This window comes from Mesoplodon densirostris, chromosome 3 (assembly GCF_025265405.1).
Source record: "Mesoplodon densirostris isolate mMesDen1 chromosome 3, mMesDen1 primary haplotype, whole genome shotgun sequence".
NCBI classification, from domain to species: Eukaryota; Metazoa; Chordata; class Mammalia; order Artiodactyla; family Ziphiidae; genus Mesoplodon; species Mesoplodon densirostris.
In genome coordinates, this window is record NC_082663.1 from 27,860,611 (window position 1) to 27,880,269 (window position 19,659).

At 37.3% G+C, this 19,659-nt stretch overlaps 1 protein-coding gene across 1 annotated transcript in view; it reads left to right on the plus strand.

Moving 5' to 3' along the window:
- The first annotated feature begins 280 nt into the window (after nt 1–280).
- The window catches only part of LOC132486726 (phosphorylase b kinase regulatory subunit beta-like), a 109,496-nt gene continuing 90,117 nt past the window's right edge, over nt 281–19,659 (plus strand). The window contains 1 exon segment of the mRNA XM_060094308.1: nt 281–561. Coding sequence (XP_059950291.1) covers nt 281–561 — 281 coding nt within the window.

The window sequence follows — 19,659 nt, forward strand, 5'->3', positions numbered from 1 at the left end:
TACTATGTGCCAGGCACAGTTCTAGGCACTGAGAGTATACTGGGAACAAAACAGATAAAAAAATCCCTGCCTTTATGAAGCACATATTATAGGATGGGGAGGCAGATGATGAGCAAATAAAAAAACATATAAAATATCTGATGCTGTTAAGGAGCATAGAGAAACCTGAGGCAGAAAGGTGAGTATGGAGAGTAGGAATTACTATTTTACATGGAGTGACCTGGGAAAGCCTTACCTATAAGGTAACATTTGACCAGAGACCTGAAGGAGATGAGGAAACATGCCCTTCAGATACTTGGGGAAGAGCAGTCCAAGCACAGAGAGCATCAAATGCAAAACCTCTGAGAGGAGAGTCGACTTGGCAAATACAATGCCCAAAAGACCAGCATGGCTGGAGCAGAGGGATGAAGGAGAGAACAGTAGGAGCAAAGGTCACAGTGGAAGTGGACTAGACTTCAGAGTTAAAATTCATGCAGTGAGTCCAAGAATTAAGGGAGTCTTTGAAGAGAAAGAATATAAGATGTCAAGAATAGAATTTATGGAAACACCATCATTTAGCGGGTAAAAAAGATAAGGAGGTAGTAAAGGATATTAAAAAAGATGTCAGGGGAACCCCAGAGAAAGCAGTGCCACAAAGCCTTGGAAAGAGAAATTAATAAAAGAGGGGCTGTTTAACAGTGTCAACTGTTCTGTATTTTGCATGAAAACAAGAACTGAGTAAAAGCCTTTCAATTTGGAAATGAGAGGTTACAAGGCATCTTTGAGAGAACAGTTTCTCCTGAGTGGTAGGAGTAGAAAGTAAGAAGGGTGAGCGGTGAAGAACAGCAGGTAGCATGTGTAGACTGCCTTCTGTGCCGCCGCTTGCTCCCCCTCCTTTTTTTGATAAATTTAGTTGAAAATGGGAAAAGGAAGATAGGATGATACTTTGGAAGCACAGAAAGTATTTGCAAGAATAGCTATTGGCTTTCCATTTTTGTGAATACATGGCCAGTGAACCACTGCAGAATTCTAAATCCGATGCTCGCAATCTGTTTTGCCTAGGGAATGTACAGTAGCCTACAGTGATTCACGACAAAAAACGTATTGGGATGAGATGCAATTTCTCCTTTCGGTAGTTCTTGAGATAAAATTAGTTTTTGCTAGGGTTATTTATCCATGTCCTCCCACTGCAGCCCGTTGCTAATTTGATGGGAAAATTTAGTTATTACAGTTCATCTTGGCACACTTGTTAAGACAGTGGGAGTAGTATTCCTAAGCAGGTAATATTAAAATATTGATGATGAATTTTGGTGAAAAGGATTAACTAGATCTTTTAGGTTTCATACTACAGTGGTTATAAAGATACTTAATAGTTTTTTTTTAAAATAATTGTTTTAAAAATTGGCAAATGTATGCTAAGCTAACTGGCAGGTACTCTAATTTTGTGCTTTGTTCAATTTCTAGGGCAGTGATGATATTCAATAAATGTTATGTATTAATAATATTTTCCATGTTGCCTCCATTAAATTTTTATACCCTAATTAAATAATGATTACACTGGAAGCAAACCAGATGATTGGATGATTATAAAATATCTCACCCCCGAAAGTCAAAGATCCACATGTTAAAATCCAATGCATGCTGTTCATAATCGACCAAAGAAAGCACATTTATGGCATTACGTATAAGGTGTGATTTCCTTTTCTTTCCTTAAACTGGGGAACAAAATGAACATCCAATGATGTTTTTGGCTGGTTGGCCTTCCCAGGATGTGCTATTAGAATATTTTTGAGACAGCCACATTTTGCCTTCACACAAACAGTAAAAAGCTAAGCTTAAAACCCCTACCAGAAAAAAGAAATTTTACAGTAGAAATTAGGATCCATCTCACTGGTGCTACAGCTTTTTCAGGCACTGCCCCATCCTAACCCAGATCACAGAGCAGAGAAAAAGGAAGATTAATGCCAAGAGGATCAATCATGCTAGTAAAGTTCTTAGCAGGGAATGCTGAGAACTATATAGTATCTCTTACTGATTAGCTTCCCCTTTTTAGAGAAAGGGGAAGCTTTCCATTCCAAATCATCTAAATCAATGCTAAATGTGAAGGAAGGTGAGGGTGAACAAAGGAAATAGCTTATAAAATATACACTGTAAAATCTAGAGGAAGACCACAAGGCCAATCTTAAACACTGACCATTAAAAATATTCTCCTAATTGGGTTTCCCTGGTGGCGCAGTGGTTGAGAGTCCACCTGCCGATGCTAGGGGACACGGGTTCGTGCCCCGGTCCAGGAAGATCCCACATGCCACAGAGTGGCTGGGCCCATGAGGCCTGGCTGTTGAGCCTGCGCATCCGGAGCCTGTGCTCCACAATGGGAGAGGCCACGACAGTGAGAGGCCCACATACCGAAAAAAAAAAATCTCCTAATTAAGTTTTCCAAATCTTTTTGAGAAAATAGCTTTATTTTCTTGCATTTTGTTTGTGACTCATTAGTTGTAGCATTAACTGTGTTTTGTTTTCAAAAACTGTAATTTCCAAAAGATACTTGTATTACAATATCAAGCTGGGTGTTCTTAACTTAATCACTTGGTTAGAACGATCCTCTAAAATGCAGGTGTTTCCCCATCACACAGGGATGAAACAGGATCTTTTCAATCCAACAAAATTTTATTACAAAATGTATTACACTTTTACTGTAAATGGATCAGTGATCCAACATTTGATTGACAACAGCAAACTAGAAGTAGCCAAGAACAGAGAAGGTTTATATATTTCAAACTCTATAGTTAAGAAGGGGGGAGAAAAAACAGGAATGAGAATGCAAAAATGTTTGTACATCATTAATGTCTGACTGATCACCACTGTGAATAAGTGATGGGTCTTCACAGAGGTATTGACGTGGGAATGGGAAATAGTATAGCTTTCAGTTGTTTTCCTTCTTCCTTCAATAGGCTCTTGCCTCTTCTTCCCTCAGATAATATAGACACCAGAAACCACTGGTTGAAGAATGATTCAGAATTTATAATACACTCAAGTTCTAAGTATTGATTAATATCTGTGGTATGGAAAAAATTAACTTCAAAAATTAACTTCATTTTACTGGAAGATACTCATATATACTCCAGGTTGATACTGATTAGGACCCACTCTCTCTCCTGCCAATGGTGAAATATCTTCAGTGCAATCTCTATACCCAGTCACATTACTCTGGTAAGCAGAATTTTAATAAAATAAATAATATCTATTAGAAGAAAGCTAGTCAGTACCTCTATAGGAAACCAGCACGTTTCTTTAACGGCCTTAAGTGTCAGCTACATACCACTCCTTTTCTGCTTCTGTCTACCAAACAGATTTACATGGCTTTTGTTTTTGTGAGTATTGTGGAAGCTGTGATGATTAATGAGGATGTCAAATCTGTTAGGAGTGATTTCCTCTTAATAGGAGGATAAAATAATTTAAGCCCATTTGTAGTCCCTAATCTCAATTAGCCATTTTTACAGCATGTTCTACATGACTATAAATTTATTGGAGAAAGGCAAAAATTATGGACACCCTTGTATTTCAAAACTTTAAAAAAATATTTTCTCTGTTTTAAAAGGCCCTTTGCCTAAACATTCTCTACCCTTATTTCAGGGTTTCCCCTAAGTTCGTTTAGAATGTGTCATGGATTCAGCTCTGTGGAGGCTTTAGCTACAAGTGCAGATTGGAACAATGTGGTTAGAAGTACAGCCAATTGATAGTTTAAATGACCATACCCTTTTCCTCCTCAAATTCTTGTTTAAAATGGTTATTAATTAAAAGAACAATCAAGACAGGAGTTTCAGTGGGCAAAAAATGGTTGCCATGAGGTCAGAAAGCCTTTCCTTCTTAAAGCTGTTTTCCATAAACACACTGTGGATAACAAATGTTCTTCTGATCAATCACCTCTCAAAAGAAAGTCACATATTTAGGTTCCCAATTCCAGACATTCTTTCTTCTATGTCTTATGAAGTTGATTCTGGTACCAAACCAAAAAAGATTGTGGGTTCAAACTACTAGAAAGAAATTAGGCATTGATGGAGTGTACCGTCTGCTGGCATTATGGAGGATGAGGGCCTTGGAGCTGAGATCTTAGATCCAAAATTCAGTAGGGCAGACCACCCACAAGATCAGTCTTCTAACAGACAACCCTCAGGAAAATGCCTACTGCAAGAGACCATAAGCCAAGGAATGAACTAAACTAAGCACGGTTTCCTTTAATAGAAAATCTTTCTCTCCAAACACACAGACACGCACTCACACACACAGGCACACATGCACACACGTGCAAACATACACACCCCTTATGGATATAAAGTTTATAGTTCCTTCAATACTCTGTCTTTAATTGCTTCTCAAATATGACCAAACTACCTGACTTCAGAAAACAGGCTGCATGTTAGAATCATGGAGAGAGATGCACCATGCTAAGATGGGGATGCCAGGATGAGTAAGAAAACTTTTTCTGTTCTCGAGAAGCTTAGAGTTTAGCATTGCACCAATGAATATAATATTTTTCATGCACTGATAAAGACAATATGTATACCAAATTAATTATACCAAATTAATTCCACTTTTGAATTAATTCCAAAGTGGAATTAAAATAATCATTGTAAGGTAAGTACCAAGTGTTAAGAGACTAAAAGGTGGATGAGATGTCTATTTGACTTTGTCACCCTTATGAATACAGCATGTAAATGTAACCTTGAAGCATAACAAGGCACTTCAAATGCAATCTTATTAATATATTGTTTTCTATATGTATATAGTGCCATTCATAAGACAGTTTTATTAGTAGACATTATTATTACTATAATAATACTTCCCATGTATTGAACGTACCAGTGTGTATTAGGCATTTTATTTTTTATTAGGTGTTCAAATATTTTCAAATGAATGAATAAAGTGCTAGAAATGGAACACCAACCAAGGAACTAGCTGACTCCAAAGCCTTTGCTCTTCCATCAAAATATGCTACCTTTCTAAATCAGTGGTCTCCACCTTGTCTACACATTGGAGTTTTCTAGGGATCTAGAAAAAGTACTGATGCCTAGGTACCATGTCCTAAAATTCTGATTTAAGTGGTCTGGAGTACAGCCTGGGCATCAGAAATTTTTAAAGCTCCTCAGGTGATTTTAATGTACAGTCAAGTTTGAGAATCATTGCTCTAAATATACTCTTTTCAGATAAAAAATACAGAAGCTCATGATTGCTAGACAAGAGTTTAACAGTTTAAACAAGAAACACACAGTTTTAGTGCTTAGGATGGATTTAGAACATCTATATATAATTAAACACTTTTCAACATCAGGGCTTTGTAAGCAGTTAGAAGATTCTTTAATATTAAAAAAGGGAACACCTCAAACAAAAGGTAGAGATATATTTAGGTGAATAGAACTAACACTAACTAACTATAATTACCTTATATGACTCCCTAAATGAAAATCTGTGTGGTAATTAGGCACAAGGAGGGTTTTCTATTATTTGTTTTAAGAATTTTTCAAATGTCTTAAGCAATGTCTTTGTCAGATTTGAAAAGCTTCACCTAAATTCTAGGGCCCCTCCATGTATACCCGAATTTGATCTAGAAGTTCCTGCAGACCTATCCACAGTTACTTCTTTTTATCCACTGCAGCACGTTTGGATCAAATGTGTAGTAATTCATACTAGCAAATTTATTGTCCAACCTACAAAAAAGCCACATGAAAGGAGGAAAAATCTGAGATCTATAATGTGGTTACTGCTAACTCAGCCAAGACTAACTCTTTGATATCTTTATGTTCTTAACATCTGCATTTTGCTCAGTCTCCAGTGTAGTAGGAGAGGTAACAGAGGAGACAGATGAGAAAAAATGGAGGAAAAACAGCCCTCCAAAAACAGTATAATAAATTATAATAATGTATCCTCATTAATCATGCCCAGCTATGGTTTCAATTATTTGTTTTGCAGTGGAGATTTCAGGAGGAGTGAGTGAGGCTTTCTTTCAAGCTGCTTTATGATTCTTTAAAAATCTGGGATGGAAAAAATTCTCAGGCTTTACTACTAAGTTCCTAATTGAAGCCTCATTTCTACTGAAGCCGACAAGAGGATGAATCAAAGAGGTATCCCACCTTGGAACCTACAAATCCCTTTTAATTGGTACATGGGATCTGGTCATTGTCTCCCCTCAGCAAAATAACTTAGCTGTATTTTTTTCTCATGTTTTAGAAATGACATTTATTTTAAACTCTTTCATAGAATTCTACTTCAGTGGTAGAAATGTTTTCTTCCTGGACCATCTAAACCAGAGTCCCTATGCAGTAGAGTGAACCTGCTTATTCTAGAATCAGTGCAAATTATCTCTTGTGTTTTCATGATTTTGTACTAGACTTTGACTTCAAGTCACAACATGACTTGAATAGTTTGAAAAGGAACCCTCTCTTCCATGCCAGCAGAGGGTGGCCTTTTCTGGAAGCCCACAAGAGATGGAATGTCTGAGATCCCGAAGGTTTCTCTCTGGAGTATTAAGAGAGTCCACACTTCCTCAAAGATGGTGCCAAATTCACCAAACTTTTTATAAGTCTGACCCAAATTGTAGACTGTGCATAGGGCCAATCACCAAGTCAAACTCATCTGGTTCAAATGTATAATTTCATTAATACAACAGGCTGCATCTGGCAAAGTGGACAGTAGAGCCAGCACTGGTGTACAGCATGTGAGACCAGAAGCTGGGAATAGGCACAGGCCTAGCAGGAAAAGAGCTTGAACTGGGCCTGGAGCTCCGGAACGGCTAAAGGGAGGGAAGTGAAGTAGTAAGTGAAGCTAATATGTATTTTCACAAAATTGCCTATTTTCTTCAAGTTTGAGAAATCTGAACGAATAATACCTAATACAATTTGCACCTCAAATAGTTTACCACTTTTGAAAGTTGGAGTTCTTTCAAGTGGCTGAGGTTGAAAAAGGAAAAAGATATGGCCATGAGCCTAAAGACATGGCCTTAGAAATGGGGAGTGTCCCTGTCCAATCTCTGGGTGGGGATAACATGCAAAAGGGACCTAGTGGCTTGGGACAGATAATAGGTCCAAAAGTTAAAAACCCTGGAATTATATTCCATCACATCTGGTGACCACATGTTTCCTTCATACTTTGGGATACAGAAGCAGCAAATTTTCTCTATCATCTCTACTTGATGAATATGTTCACATGACTATGTCCACAAGAGAAAACAAGAAGCCCGATAAGCAAAAATGCACTTAAAACTCGGTTAAGACTAAAATCACATGTAAGTCAAGTCAGGAAATCAATAAATTGTCATACCTTATATGAGAAAGAATAACAATAGTCCTGATCAATGATGTGAAGGACAATAAAAGCATTGATTCAATACTGTTGAGATATAGTCCCTATCCTTAATGCATTATATATTAGTCACATAGTTGAGACAAATAAAAGTCAAAATTTCACAAAGATAACAAGGAATACAAGCAATAAAATAAATGCTGAACACAACAAACTATAGTATAAAGAACAAGTGCTGGGCCTCCCTGGTGGCGCAAGTGGTTGAGAGTCTGCCTGCCGATGCAGGGGATACGGGTTCGTGCCCCGGTCTGGGAGGATCCCATATGCCGCGGAGCGGCTGGGCCCGTGAGCCATGGCCGCTGAGCCTGCGCGTCCGGAGCCTGTGATCCACAACGGGAGAGGCCACAACAGTGAGAGGCCCGCATACCGCAAAAAAAAAAAAAAAAAAAAAAGAACAAGTGCTGTGACAGATGGGAGAAAGAGATTTATTATTCAGGGAATGGTCAGGGAAAGTACTACGGAGCTGTAAATTTAAACTTCACTGTGAAGGTTGAGTGAGATCAGACAAGATAGAAAAGAGGAAAAGTCATTTGACCTCAGGATAATGATCTGAGCGGTAAAAGAGTAGTGTAAATTCACATGGAACATTTTGAAGAATATCAAGTAGACTACTCTGGGAAGAAAGTAAAAGGTACATGTAGATACACTTACAGTGATGTTGGAAAGAAATATGGGGAAACAGGTCTGAGGAAACTAAGCACCATACCAAGGAGTTTGGAATCAACCTATAGGTGAGCAAAGTCCCTCGGAAGATTTAGAGGGGAGAAGTGACATAAACAGAGAACTGTTTTAGGAAAACTAATTGGACAGTAAACTATAAACTAGAATAAAGAAAGAAAACAGGGACCAAACAAAGGACATTATTCAGTGACTACTTTTTGAGTGGCTCCTCAGTACAAGGAATTGTGAAAGATAATAAATATACATAGATGAATAAAGCATGGTCATTCGCCAGGAAACTCTTGCAGTCTAATGGAGGAAATAGAGCAGTGAGTTTTAAAAATATACAGTTATTAAAAAAGTCTATGGAGCCATAGTGGAGAGAGCACTTCATCTGAGTTTGAAAGGTCAACAGATATTCCTTAGGAGACAGAGTGAGAAAGGCCAAGAAATAGTGTGAACAACCATCCAGAGATAGAAGGGAAAGGGATATGGAGGCAATTATGAATAGTTTTTAAAGACTGAAGTATACGACATGTGTTGAAAAGTCAGAGGTGATGAAGCTGGTGAAGCAAGTAAAATGTAAAGTGCGATAAATAGTTCAAACTGTACTGTAGACAATGAAAACTTAGAAAAAAATTTTAAGTAAGGGAGTAACATAATATGATAAGCAATTTAGAAAGATAATTCTACCAAGCAGTGTGAAGGAGCTTAATTAGAAGTACATAAATTGACGGAGGCCAATTAGCAGATTACTGAAATAGTTTAGGTAAGAAATAATGAGAGATAAAACTCCCGCAATCACATGGGTATGGAAATAAGAGAGTGAATCCAATCGGAACCTAGGAGATAGAAACAGCAGAATTTAGTGACTGATCAGGTGTAGCTGAAAGAGGGAAAAGCAAGAGGAGATGATTTAAAGATTCCTGGCCTGGGTGACTGAGTGAATGATGGATAGAAAGGACAGCCTTGAGAAATGGGGTGGGGAACTGAAAAGTGAGTTCAATTTGGGACATGTTATATTTCAGGTATCTGTGAGTCAACCAAGTAAAGAAGACTATTAGGCAGTTGTAAATATCGTCTGGAGTCAAGGAGAGAGGTTTAGACAGGCTCTATGAGTCATCAGCATACAGGTGATCACTGAAACTAGGGAATAAATGAGATCATTCATGGAAAGAATAAAGGGAAGAAAAACTTGATGAGGACTTAATCCTAGGAAACATAGGACTTAAAGACCTAAAGTCAGAAAGAAACCAGAAAATAGCTTTTAAAAAGAGTCAAGAAAAAATGAGTTAAGGAGAACAAGAAGAAAGCATATAAATAAAATAGCTGAGAAATTCTGCAGGGAGAGGTGGGATTAGGGGTGATTCAAGGATGAAATGCTGGAGAAAATTCAAGTACGGGGGGATGCCCAAGACTGATCAAAAATGGTCAAAATTTGATGTTCTTTGGGGACCTTGGCAAGAGCAGTGTCAGTGCTGCGGTAGAGGCAGTCCCCTTTCTTTAATGACTGGAAAAGCAGATTGGAAATGAAACTGGAAATATCTATTCTTCAGCTTACTCTCTTAAGAATGCTACTTGGGAAGGAATGGGAAGCAATTACTGGAGGAGAATAAAGAGCAGAGAGAGTACTTTTATTTTACAGAACTTCTTTACAGACTGGGGTGAAAAAATCAGTAGAGAGGCAGTGGGAATAAGGAGTATGTGGCAGGATTAGCATTAAATAGTAAAAGGGGAGCTCTTGTTTTGAGATAGTCCAAGAATTTCATGTAGAAATTTTAAGGGTAAAAAGGGAAGTTAAGGGGGTTCTAATATTAATGAGTTGTCTTTCTCTAAGAAGTAGGGAACCAAACCATTTCCTAAGAGTGAGTATGGTATAAGTAAGATAAAAAGCTTGTGAATATGGATCAGCCAGTGGAATGGCCAATGTTGGAAATGGAGGGACAATTTGTTAGGTGTAAGTAAAAAGATTTTTGAGTAGTATAGAGTCCCTAAATGACCTAAGAAAATATAAATTTGTTATAGAACAAAATTACATGTGTTTCCCCCAAACACTTGGCAGTCTAGGTATAGCAGTAAAGAAGGGAGATGTTTTGATTGATCCAGCTTTGATGACTGATGGAGTAGGTAGGATAAAAAGACAAAGAAATTCAGAATACTGGTGAGAAAGTAGAGATGAGCTGTATTGTAGTGTCTGAATAGTCCCAGGTAAGGAATCCCTAGGAGAGAGAAAGAACCAAGAAAGACAGATACAGAGCTAAGCTAAGGTACAAAACCTCTGATCACTTCTGAACTTCTACTCAAAAAACACCTTTTCTCCCCCTCCCCATCATTAGCCCAACAATTCTGCTTCCAGAAATTTATCTGACAAATATTTCTATATATATGCAAAGTATATTCACTGCAACATTGTCTGTATTAGCAAAAGACTAGAAACAGCATGAATTTCCATCAATAGTGATCTGGTAAATGAATTACAGTGCAATGAAGTAATGGAATACTAAGCAGGATTAAATAGAATGAGGCAGGTCTACATGGACTAATATGCAACAACTCTAAGATGTGTTAAGTGAAAACACAAGATGCAAATTAGTGTGTAATAATTGCCACCATTTGTATAAAATTAAAGGAATGTGTGTGCATACACACACAAACATACACACACATATGTGCATAATATCTCTGGAAGGGTAGAGGAAGTTTGAATATGGTAATTGCTTTTAGAGTTAGTGCAATATGGCTGGGGAGTGCTGAGGAAGAAAGACTTACTCTCACCTTACCATGTATATTTTATATTTTTTTCAATTTTTATTACAGATACATACAATTACCTGGACAAAAAGATTTTTAAAATTATCTGCCATAATTAGATACTGTTTCCATTAGTGGTGAGGGCTAGTGGGGCAACATACTTAAATACATCTGTGCTTGCTTTTATCTGAGTCCTGGACTAGTTGATTTTCAGTTACATTAGATAAAGTGAGGTAGTTTGGTATTGCAATATTTGTCATGCCCTACACTAACAAGACCTTCAGCTGAGGTTCAGAAGAAGATAGGGCTATTTCTGATAACAATGGCATGGATAACGATTATTCTACTGACAAATGTTAAGCTGAAAGAGAATTCCATAGAAACACGCGTCCATCTTCTTCAGAGCTTAAGGAATAGAATGAATTTACAGATGTTCACGTATAATTCTACTGAAATTTAAATATATTTTAAGTAGCAAATCTTTCTTCCTTATTAGTATTTCTCATAATTTAAGAAAAAACTTTTTATTTAAACATCTCTGGGGGTATAGCTTAGCTATGAGAGAATGTATCTCGTAAGTGAAAATTGTTGGTACTTTTCTCCATTTGTAACAAGCTAGAGACAGTCTGAAGCTGCTATCTGTATAGACAGCACTTACATTTCAGCCGTATTTCTGAAGAGACGTAAGTAAGATTATGTAACTCATAGCTTGCTAAATAAGTCTGTATAGAATCCAGAGTCATATTACTTGGTGGGATATCCCCAAAGTTCTATGCAAAGCTGTGTGGGATATGGAAGACAGAGACAGTACAAATATACTTCGGGAAGTCCTGAAAAACGTATAATGTACCACACAAGAGGCTTTTGTAATGCCCAAGTCTGTTGTGTTTTCATCACTCAAAACTAACAGCAATTACTGCCAAGGCCCACATTGTTTTTTGTGCTGATTTATATTGTGGTTGGGGTGGAGGTATAGGGAGGAGAAGAGAAAACTAGAGAACAAGAAAGAGACTACATTTTTATACCAAATATTGGTTTCAAGTGTTCTCTTCTCTGGCTTCTCTGGAAATCAGATTATTTTGAAGCATTTCAGCAGGATCTATAGCCAGGTTCACCATTAGTGTACCTGTGCTTGGCTGCCAACTCAGAAGGTGAGCCACGGGTTCAAGGAGAAACATGGACAGCACTGCTCTTCCTGTTGATAATAAATACTCTTGTGCCTCTCTAACTTAAGACTCCTACTGACTGGAACATCATTTCCCTTCTTTTATACCTGGAGAGCTACACATCTTTCCAAGTTTGGTTCAGATGTCCTTTCTACAGTGCTCTCTCTGCTTCTCCAGGCATAATTCTTTGTCTTACTACAATTCTATGTTTACACACTATAGCACCACTCACAGAATTCTGTGATGATTAGTTTATGTTTATACCTATAACAATGAATATCTGCTGCGTCACTGGACTATGAAGTCCATGAGGGCAGAGGCCTTATCTTTTTATCTTTGAATCCCCAACAGATGACAATGACTTGGGAGGCCACAATCTCTCTCAGCTTCAGTTTCCTCATATGTAATGCAGAGAGAATAATTTCAGTCTTGAACAGTTGTTGTAAAGATTAAAAATAATTCATACACAGTGTTCACAGAGGAAAACCAAAAGGAACTCAAGACCCAGAAAACACTTAGCAACCGTATTCTACTCTGAGTGGCCAGATTTTGTCAGGCACCTTTAAGAGTAGAGAGAGAGAGTCTGCAGAAAGAAGAATGAACCAGATATGCAGAGAGAAGCAGGGATGAGAAATGGAGTGAGGTCACGCATGGGTCTCCCTACAGCTTTCCAATTCAAAGTTCCAGCCTTCCTGAGGTCTACCTGCATTTTTCAGCGTTAAAGTAAACAGGCTTAAAGCATAACATGCTCAAGAAAGAAACGTTTTTATTATTTAAGTGATAAACAGTTTCCAAAGAGCTTCCAAAGAACAGAAACCGAAGTAGCAAACTAGGAAGAGCTTATATCAATGATGTGTATATTATACCTGTTGGATGTCTTGGGATGGTTTGTTATGAGACACTCAAGGTTTCCTTGAAACATATGCACAAACATAAAACATGCTGGTAACTGTCCATAGTGTAGATTGTGCATTATGACTTCCAGTAGTTGGTATATAAATATACCCTGACTTGCCAACCAAATGGTAGGCTCCTAGAGTGGGGAAATAATATCTTCTTCCTTTCTACTCCCCATAGAGCCTAGTCCACTGTTGAACACATAATTAATACTCAGTAACTTCATCAATATTTGTTAAATGAATGAGTCCAACTTTAATTAAGCCCTGTTATATTCATGAGATTTTTATATAATATATATAAGAGGAATCTAGAGGCCAATGAATCAAAGATGGATGTTTAAGCCTCTTAGTCTACATACTCCTTCTGGGTGATTTGATACATACCCAAAGTTTCAACCACTACATAGGTACTATGGTGTTCATGCCTTTATATCCAAACCATGACTATAGCTTGTGCTCCAGACTCTCATTCCCATTGCATGCGGTAGCTGGACATAATTGCACAGAGGCATCCCAGTCTCAAGATCATCAAACACTGATCTTCAAATATCTCAAAATATCATGTTCTCCTCCAAACTTGCCCCTCTTCTGCATTCTTGGTCCCAGAATATGGGCGCCATCAATTGCCACTCAATCTACCTCCCTGGAAAACTGTGGGTCATTCCTGACTCCTTAATTTTCTTCCCTTCCTGCACTTGGCAGGAAGAACAGTGTATACAAAAGGGCATAGGCTTGGGACCTCCCTGGTGGTCCAGTGGTTAAGACTCCGAGCTTCCGGGGCATGGGTTGGATCCCTGGTCGGGGAACTAAGATCCCGCATGCCATGCAGTGTGGCCAAAAAAACTCCCCAAACCAAAAAAAACCAAAGAATGAATGCCAGTGTATCCATCAACAGCTTAAGAAATAAAGGGTAACTTAAAAAAAATTTAAAAAGGGCATAGGCTTAAAAATCTGCCTGGCCTGAATTTTGGTTGTGCCATTTACTAGTTGTGTGACCTTGAAAACATAAGGGCCCTGCTATTAACATAATCTTTATTTGTAAAGTGGGACTACTAATGCCTATCTTAGCAGCATGTTTAACAATGAGATATAATGTACATAGAGTTGTAGACCCCAATCCCCATTTAGTGCCCTGGACATGCCTTTATTGTGTTATAGAGCACAAAATGGTTTGTTTATTTGTAAGTCCACAAGACTCTAAGATCTTTGAGAAGGGGGCTCAGTACCTCTCTCTTAAACATTAAATTGAATGCATAGTACCTTAGTTTTTCCTAAAAGCTTCAAAACTACATATCAATAGAATAAAAGACAAGAAACGGTGGTAGAGTGGATAAAAATCTACCTTAGAAGGTTTCATCTATAATGTTTGCATAAATTATTATTTATATGGCAACTATTTTTCAAAATCATTTGCAAAAAGGTAAGAAACATTGTAAGAAAGGAAGAATAAGCTACACTTTTCAGAGTGGAAGGAGACTACAAAATATCTTGATAGACAAGCTAATTCAGACAGAAATCCTTTACACAATCAAAAACACGGTTAACATGGAATGTTTAGTTTGGCTAGCTGGGGGGACGGGGTGGTGGCGGAAGGCACAGCCAAGAATTGCATTTCTGTGACTCACTGCTCCTACAAAAACGGTGGCTTCTGGGAAGTATAATTTAGGAAAAAATGCCTATAATAAACTGTGTGGTGCCATACCAAAAATAACATTCACTTAGAGGGGGAAGCCCTCAATTAATTTCACCTAGAAAACAGAACCTGGAAATCACTGAGAATCTACCTGAAGATTCCAGGAGATCTGTTCATTTACTGATTCACTCATTCACTTATTCAACAAATATTTATTAAGTGCCAACTACAAGCCAAGGCTGTGACAGGTATCTTGTGGGAACAAAGCAAGCACAGTTCCTGTACTCAGACAGATTATAATTTAACAGGAAAGACAGACAATTAAACATTAAAAAGGGATATATCTTCCACTGAGTGCTATTCTGGAGTGCTGTGGAAGCAGATAGGACGAGCACTTAATGGATCTGGGGTTGGAAGGAAATGTGTTCCTCAAGCTGAAGAAGGAGTGGAAAGATTATCAAGTTTGGGGGCAGTATATGCAAAAACCTGAAGGCAAGAAGTGACCCAATGAAGAAAACTTAAAAGTTCAAGATGAAACAGCTAGAGATTAGGCTGCAGAGAAGGTGGAAGTCAGGATATGAAAGGTCTAAATTTTTTTAAAGGAATTGAATTGTATAATTTACATTCAATAAAATGCATACATTTAAGGTAAAATGAATTTTGACAAATGTATATAATGTAAACTACACTCCAATCAAGATATAGAACATTTTCATCTCTGAGGAAAGATTGTTAGCATCCCTTTGTACTCATCTCCCTTCTTATCCCCATACTCTGACTTAGGTGAAAATTGATGTTCTTTTTTTAAAAATTGCTTTAATGGATTTTTTTGCTTATGCTACAATTACATATAAATAGAATTTGTTCTTTTATTCAGCATAATATTTGTGAGATTCCTCCACGCTGTGTATCAGTAGTATATTCCTTTCCATTGCTGGGTAGAATTTAATTTTATGACATACTATAATTTGTTTATCTGGTTATTTACTGAACCCATCATTGCTTGGGTTGTTTCCAATTTGGAGTAGCTATAAATAAAGCACCTATGAACATTCATGTACAAGTCTTTTTACAGACATAAGTCTTCATTTCTCTGAGTAAACACCTCAGAAGAAGATGTACTAGGTCATATGATAAGTATGTTCAACTGTATAGGAAACTGGCAAACTGTCCCCAGAAATGGTCATGCCATTTTACATGTCACCATAAATGCATGAGAGTCCTTGTTTCCTTCTCCACACCATTGACAACATGTTATATTACCAGTCCATTAAAAAAATTTTTTTAACATTTATTGGAGTATACTTGCCTTACAATTGTGTGTTAGTTTCTGCTGTAGAACAAAGTGAATCAGCTATACATATATATATATATACATCCCCATATCTCACCCCCTCTTGTGTCTCCCTCTCACGCTCCCTATCCCACCTCTCTAGGTGGACACAAAGCACTGAGCTGATTTCCCTGTGCTATGTGGCTGCTTCCCACTAGCTATCTATTTTACATTTGGTAGTGTATATATATCCATGCCACTCTCTCACTTCGTCCCAGCTTACCCTTCCCTGTCCCAGTGTCCTCAAGTCCATTCTCTATGTCTGTGTCTCTGTTCCAGTGCTGCCCCTAGGTTCTTCAGAACCTTTTTTTTTTTTTTAGATTCCATATATATGTGTTAGCATATGGTATTTGTTTTTCTCTTTCTGACTTACTTCACTCTGTGTGACAGTGTCTACGTTCATCCACCTCACTACAAATGAAATTTTGTTTCTTTTTATGGCTGACTAATACTCCATTGTATATATGTGCCATATATTCTTTATCCATTCATCTCTTGATGGACACTTAGGTTGCTTCCATATCCTGGCTATTGTAAATAGAACTGCAATGAACATTGTGGTACATGACTCTTTTTGAATTATGGTTTTCTCAGGATATATGCCCAGCAGTGGGATACCTGGGTCATATGGTAGTTTTCTTTTTAGTTTTTTAAGGAACCTCCATACTGTTCTCCATAGTGGTTGTATTAATTTACATTCCCACCAACGGTGCAAGAGGGTTCCCTTTTCTCCACAGCCTCTCCAGCATTTATTGTTTGTAGATTTATTGATGATGGCCATTCTGACTAGGGTGAGGTGATACCTCACTGTAGTTTTGATTTGCATTTCTCTAATGATTAGTGATGGTGAGCATCCTTTCATGTCTTTGTTGACAATCTGTATATCTTCTTTGGAGAAATGTCTATTTAGGTCTTGTGCTCATTTTTGGATTGAGCTGTTAGTTCTTTTGATATTGAGCTGCTTGTATATTTTGGAGATAAATCCATTGTCAGTTGCTTCGTTGGGAAATATTTTCTCCCATTCTGAGGGTTATCTTTTCATCTTGTTTATGGTTTCCTTTGTTGTGCAAAAGCTTGGAAGTTTCATTAGGTCCCATTGGTCTATTTTTGTTTCTATTTCCATTTCTCTAGGACATGGGTCAAAAAGGATCTTGCTGTGATTTATGCCATGCAGTGTTCTGCCTAAGTTTTTATCTAGGAGTTTGATAGTGTCGGGCCTTACATTTAGGTCTTTAATCCATTTTGAGTTTATTTTTGTGTATGTTGTTAGGGAGTGTTCTAATTTCATTCTTTTACATGTAGCTGTCCAGTTTTCCCAGCACAACTTATTGAAGACTACGTCTTTTCTCCATTGATTATTGTTGCCTCTTTTACCAAAGATAAAGTGACCATATATGTGTGGGTTTGTCTCTGGGCTTTCTGTCCTGTTCCATTGATCTATATTTCTGTTTTTGTGACAGTACCATACTGTCTTGATTATTGTAGCTTTGTAGTATAGTCCGAAGTCAGGGATCCTGATGCCTCCAGCTCCATTTTCCTTTCTCAAGATTGCTTTGGCTTTGGGGTCTTTTCTGTTTCCATACAAATTGTGAAATTCTTTGTTCTAGTTCTGTGAAAAATGCCATTGGTAGTTTGATAGGGATTGCATTGAATCTGTAGATTGCTTTAGGTAGTACAATCATTTTCACAATATTGATTCTTCCAAATCCAAGAACATGGTATATCTCTCCATCTATTTGTATCATCTTTAATTTCTTTCATCAGTGTCTTATAGTTTTCTGCATACAGGTCTTTTGTCTCCTTCAGTAGGTTTATTCCTAGATATTTTATTCTTTTTGTTGCAGTGGTAAATGGGAGAGTTTCCTTAATTTCTCTTTTAGATTTTTCATCATTAGTGTATAGGACTACAAGAGATTTCTGTGCATTAATTTTGTATCCTGTGACTCTCCCAAATTCATTGATCAGCACCAATAGTTTTCTGGTAGCATCTTTAGGATTCTCTATGTATAGTATCATGTCATCTGCAAACAGTGACTCTTTTACTTCTCTTCCGATTTGGATTCATTTTACTTCTTTTTCTTCTCTGATTGCTGTGGCTAAAACTTTCAAAACTATGTTGAATAAATAGCGGTGAGAGTAGGCAAGCTTGTCTTGTTCCTGATCTTAGTGGAAATTGTTTGTTTTTCACCATTGAGAATGATATTGGCTGTGGTTTTGTCATATATGGCCTTTATTATGTTGAGGAAAGTTCCCTCTATGCCTACTTTCTGGAGGGTTTTTATCATAAATGGGTGTTGAATTTTGTCGAAAGCTTTCTCTGCATCTATTGAGATGATCATATGTTTTTTCTCCTTCAATTTGTTAATATGGTGTATCACATTGATTGATTTGCATATACTGAAGAATCCTTGCATTCCTGCAAAAAATCCACTTGATCATGGTGTATGATCCTTTTAATGTGCTGTTGGATTCTGTTTGCTAGTGTTTTCTTGAGGATTTTTGCAGCTATGTTCTGCAGTGATATTGGCCTGTAGTTTTCTTTTTGGGGGACATCTTTGTCTGGTATTGGTATCAGGGTGATGGTGGCCTCACAGAATGAGTTTGGGAGTGTTCCTCCCTCTGCTATATCCGGGAAGAGTTTGAGAGGGATAGGTGTTAGCTGTTCTCTAAATTTTTGATAGAATTCACCTGTGAAGCAATCTGGTCCTGGGCTTTTGTTTGTTGCAAGATTTTTAATCACAGTTTCAATTTCAGTGCTTGTGATTGGACAGTTTATATTTTCTATTTCTTCCTGGTTCAGTCTCGGAAGTTTGTGTTTTTCTAAGAATTTGTCCATTTCTTCCAGGTTGTCCATTTTATTGGCATATAGTTGCTTGTAGAAATCTCTCATGATCCTTTGTATTTCTGCAGTGTCAGTTGTTACTTCTCCTTTTTCATTTATAATTCTATTGATTTGAGTCTTCTCCCGTTTTTTTTTGATGAGTCTGGCTAATGGTTTATCAGTTTTGTTTATCTTCTCAAAGAACCAGCTTTTCGTTTTATTGATCTTTGCTATTGTTCTCTTCATTTATTTTTTCATTTATTTCTGATTGGATCTTTATGATTTCTTTCCTTCTGCTAACTTTAGGGGTTTTTTGCTTTTCTTTCTTTAATTGCTTTAGGTGTAAGGTTAGTTTGTTTAATTGAGATGTTTCTTGTTTCTTGAGGTAGGATTGTATTGCTATAAACTTCCCTCTTAGAACTGCTTTTGCTGCATCCCATAGGTTTTGGGTTGTCGTGTTTTCATTTTCATTTGTTTTTAGGTATTTTTGAGTTCTTCAGTGATCTCTTGGTTATTTAGCAGTGTATTGTTTAGCCTCCATGTGTTTGTATTTTTTACAGATTTTTTCTTGTAATTGATATGTAGTCTCATAGCATTGTGGCTGGAAAAGATATTTGATACGATTTCAATATTCTTAAATTTACCAAGGCTTGATTTGTGACCCAAGATATGATCTATCCTGGAGAATGTTCCATAAGCCCTTGAGAAAAAAGTGTATTAGGTTGTTTTTGGATGGAATGTCCTACAAATATCAATTAAGTCCATCTTGTTTAATGTGTCATTTAAAGCTTGTGTTTACTTACTTATTTTCTTTTTGGATGATCTGTCCATTGGTGAAAGTGGGGTGTTAAAGTCCCTTTTATGATTGTATTACTGTTGATTTCCCCTTTTATGGCTGTTAGCAGTTGCCTTATGTATTGAGGTCCTCCTATTTTGGGTGCATAAATATTTACAGTTGTTATATCTTCTTCTTGGATTGATCCCTTGACCATTATGTAGTGTCCTCCTTTGTCTCTTGTAATAGTCCTTATTTTAAAGAGTATTTTGTCTGATATAAGGAT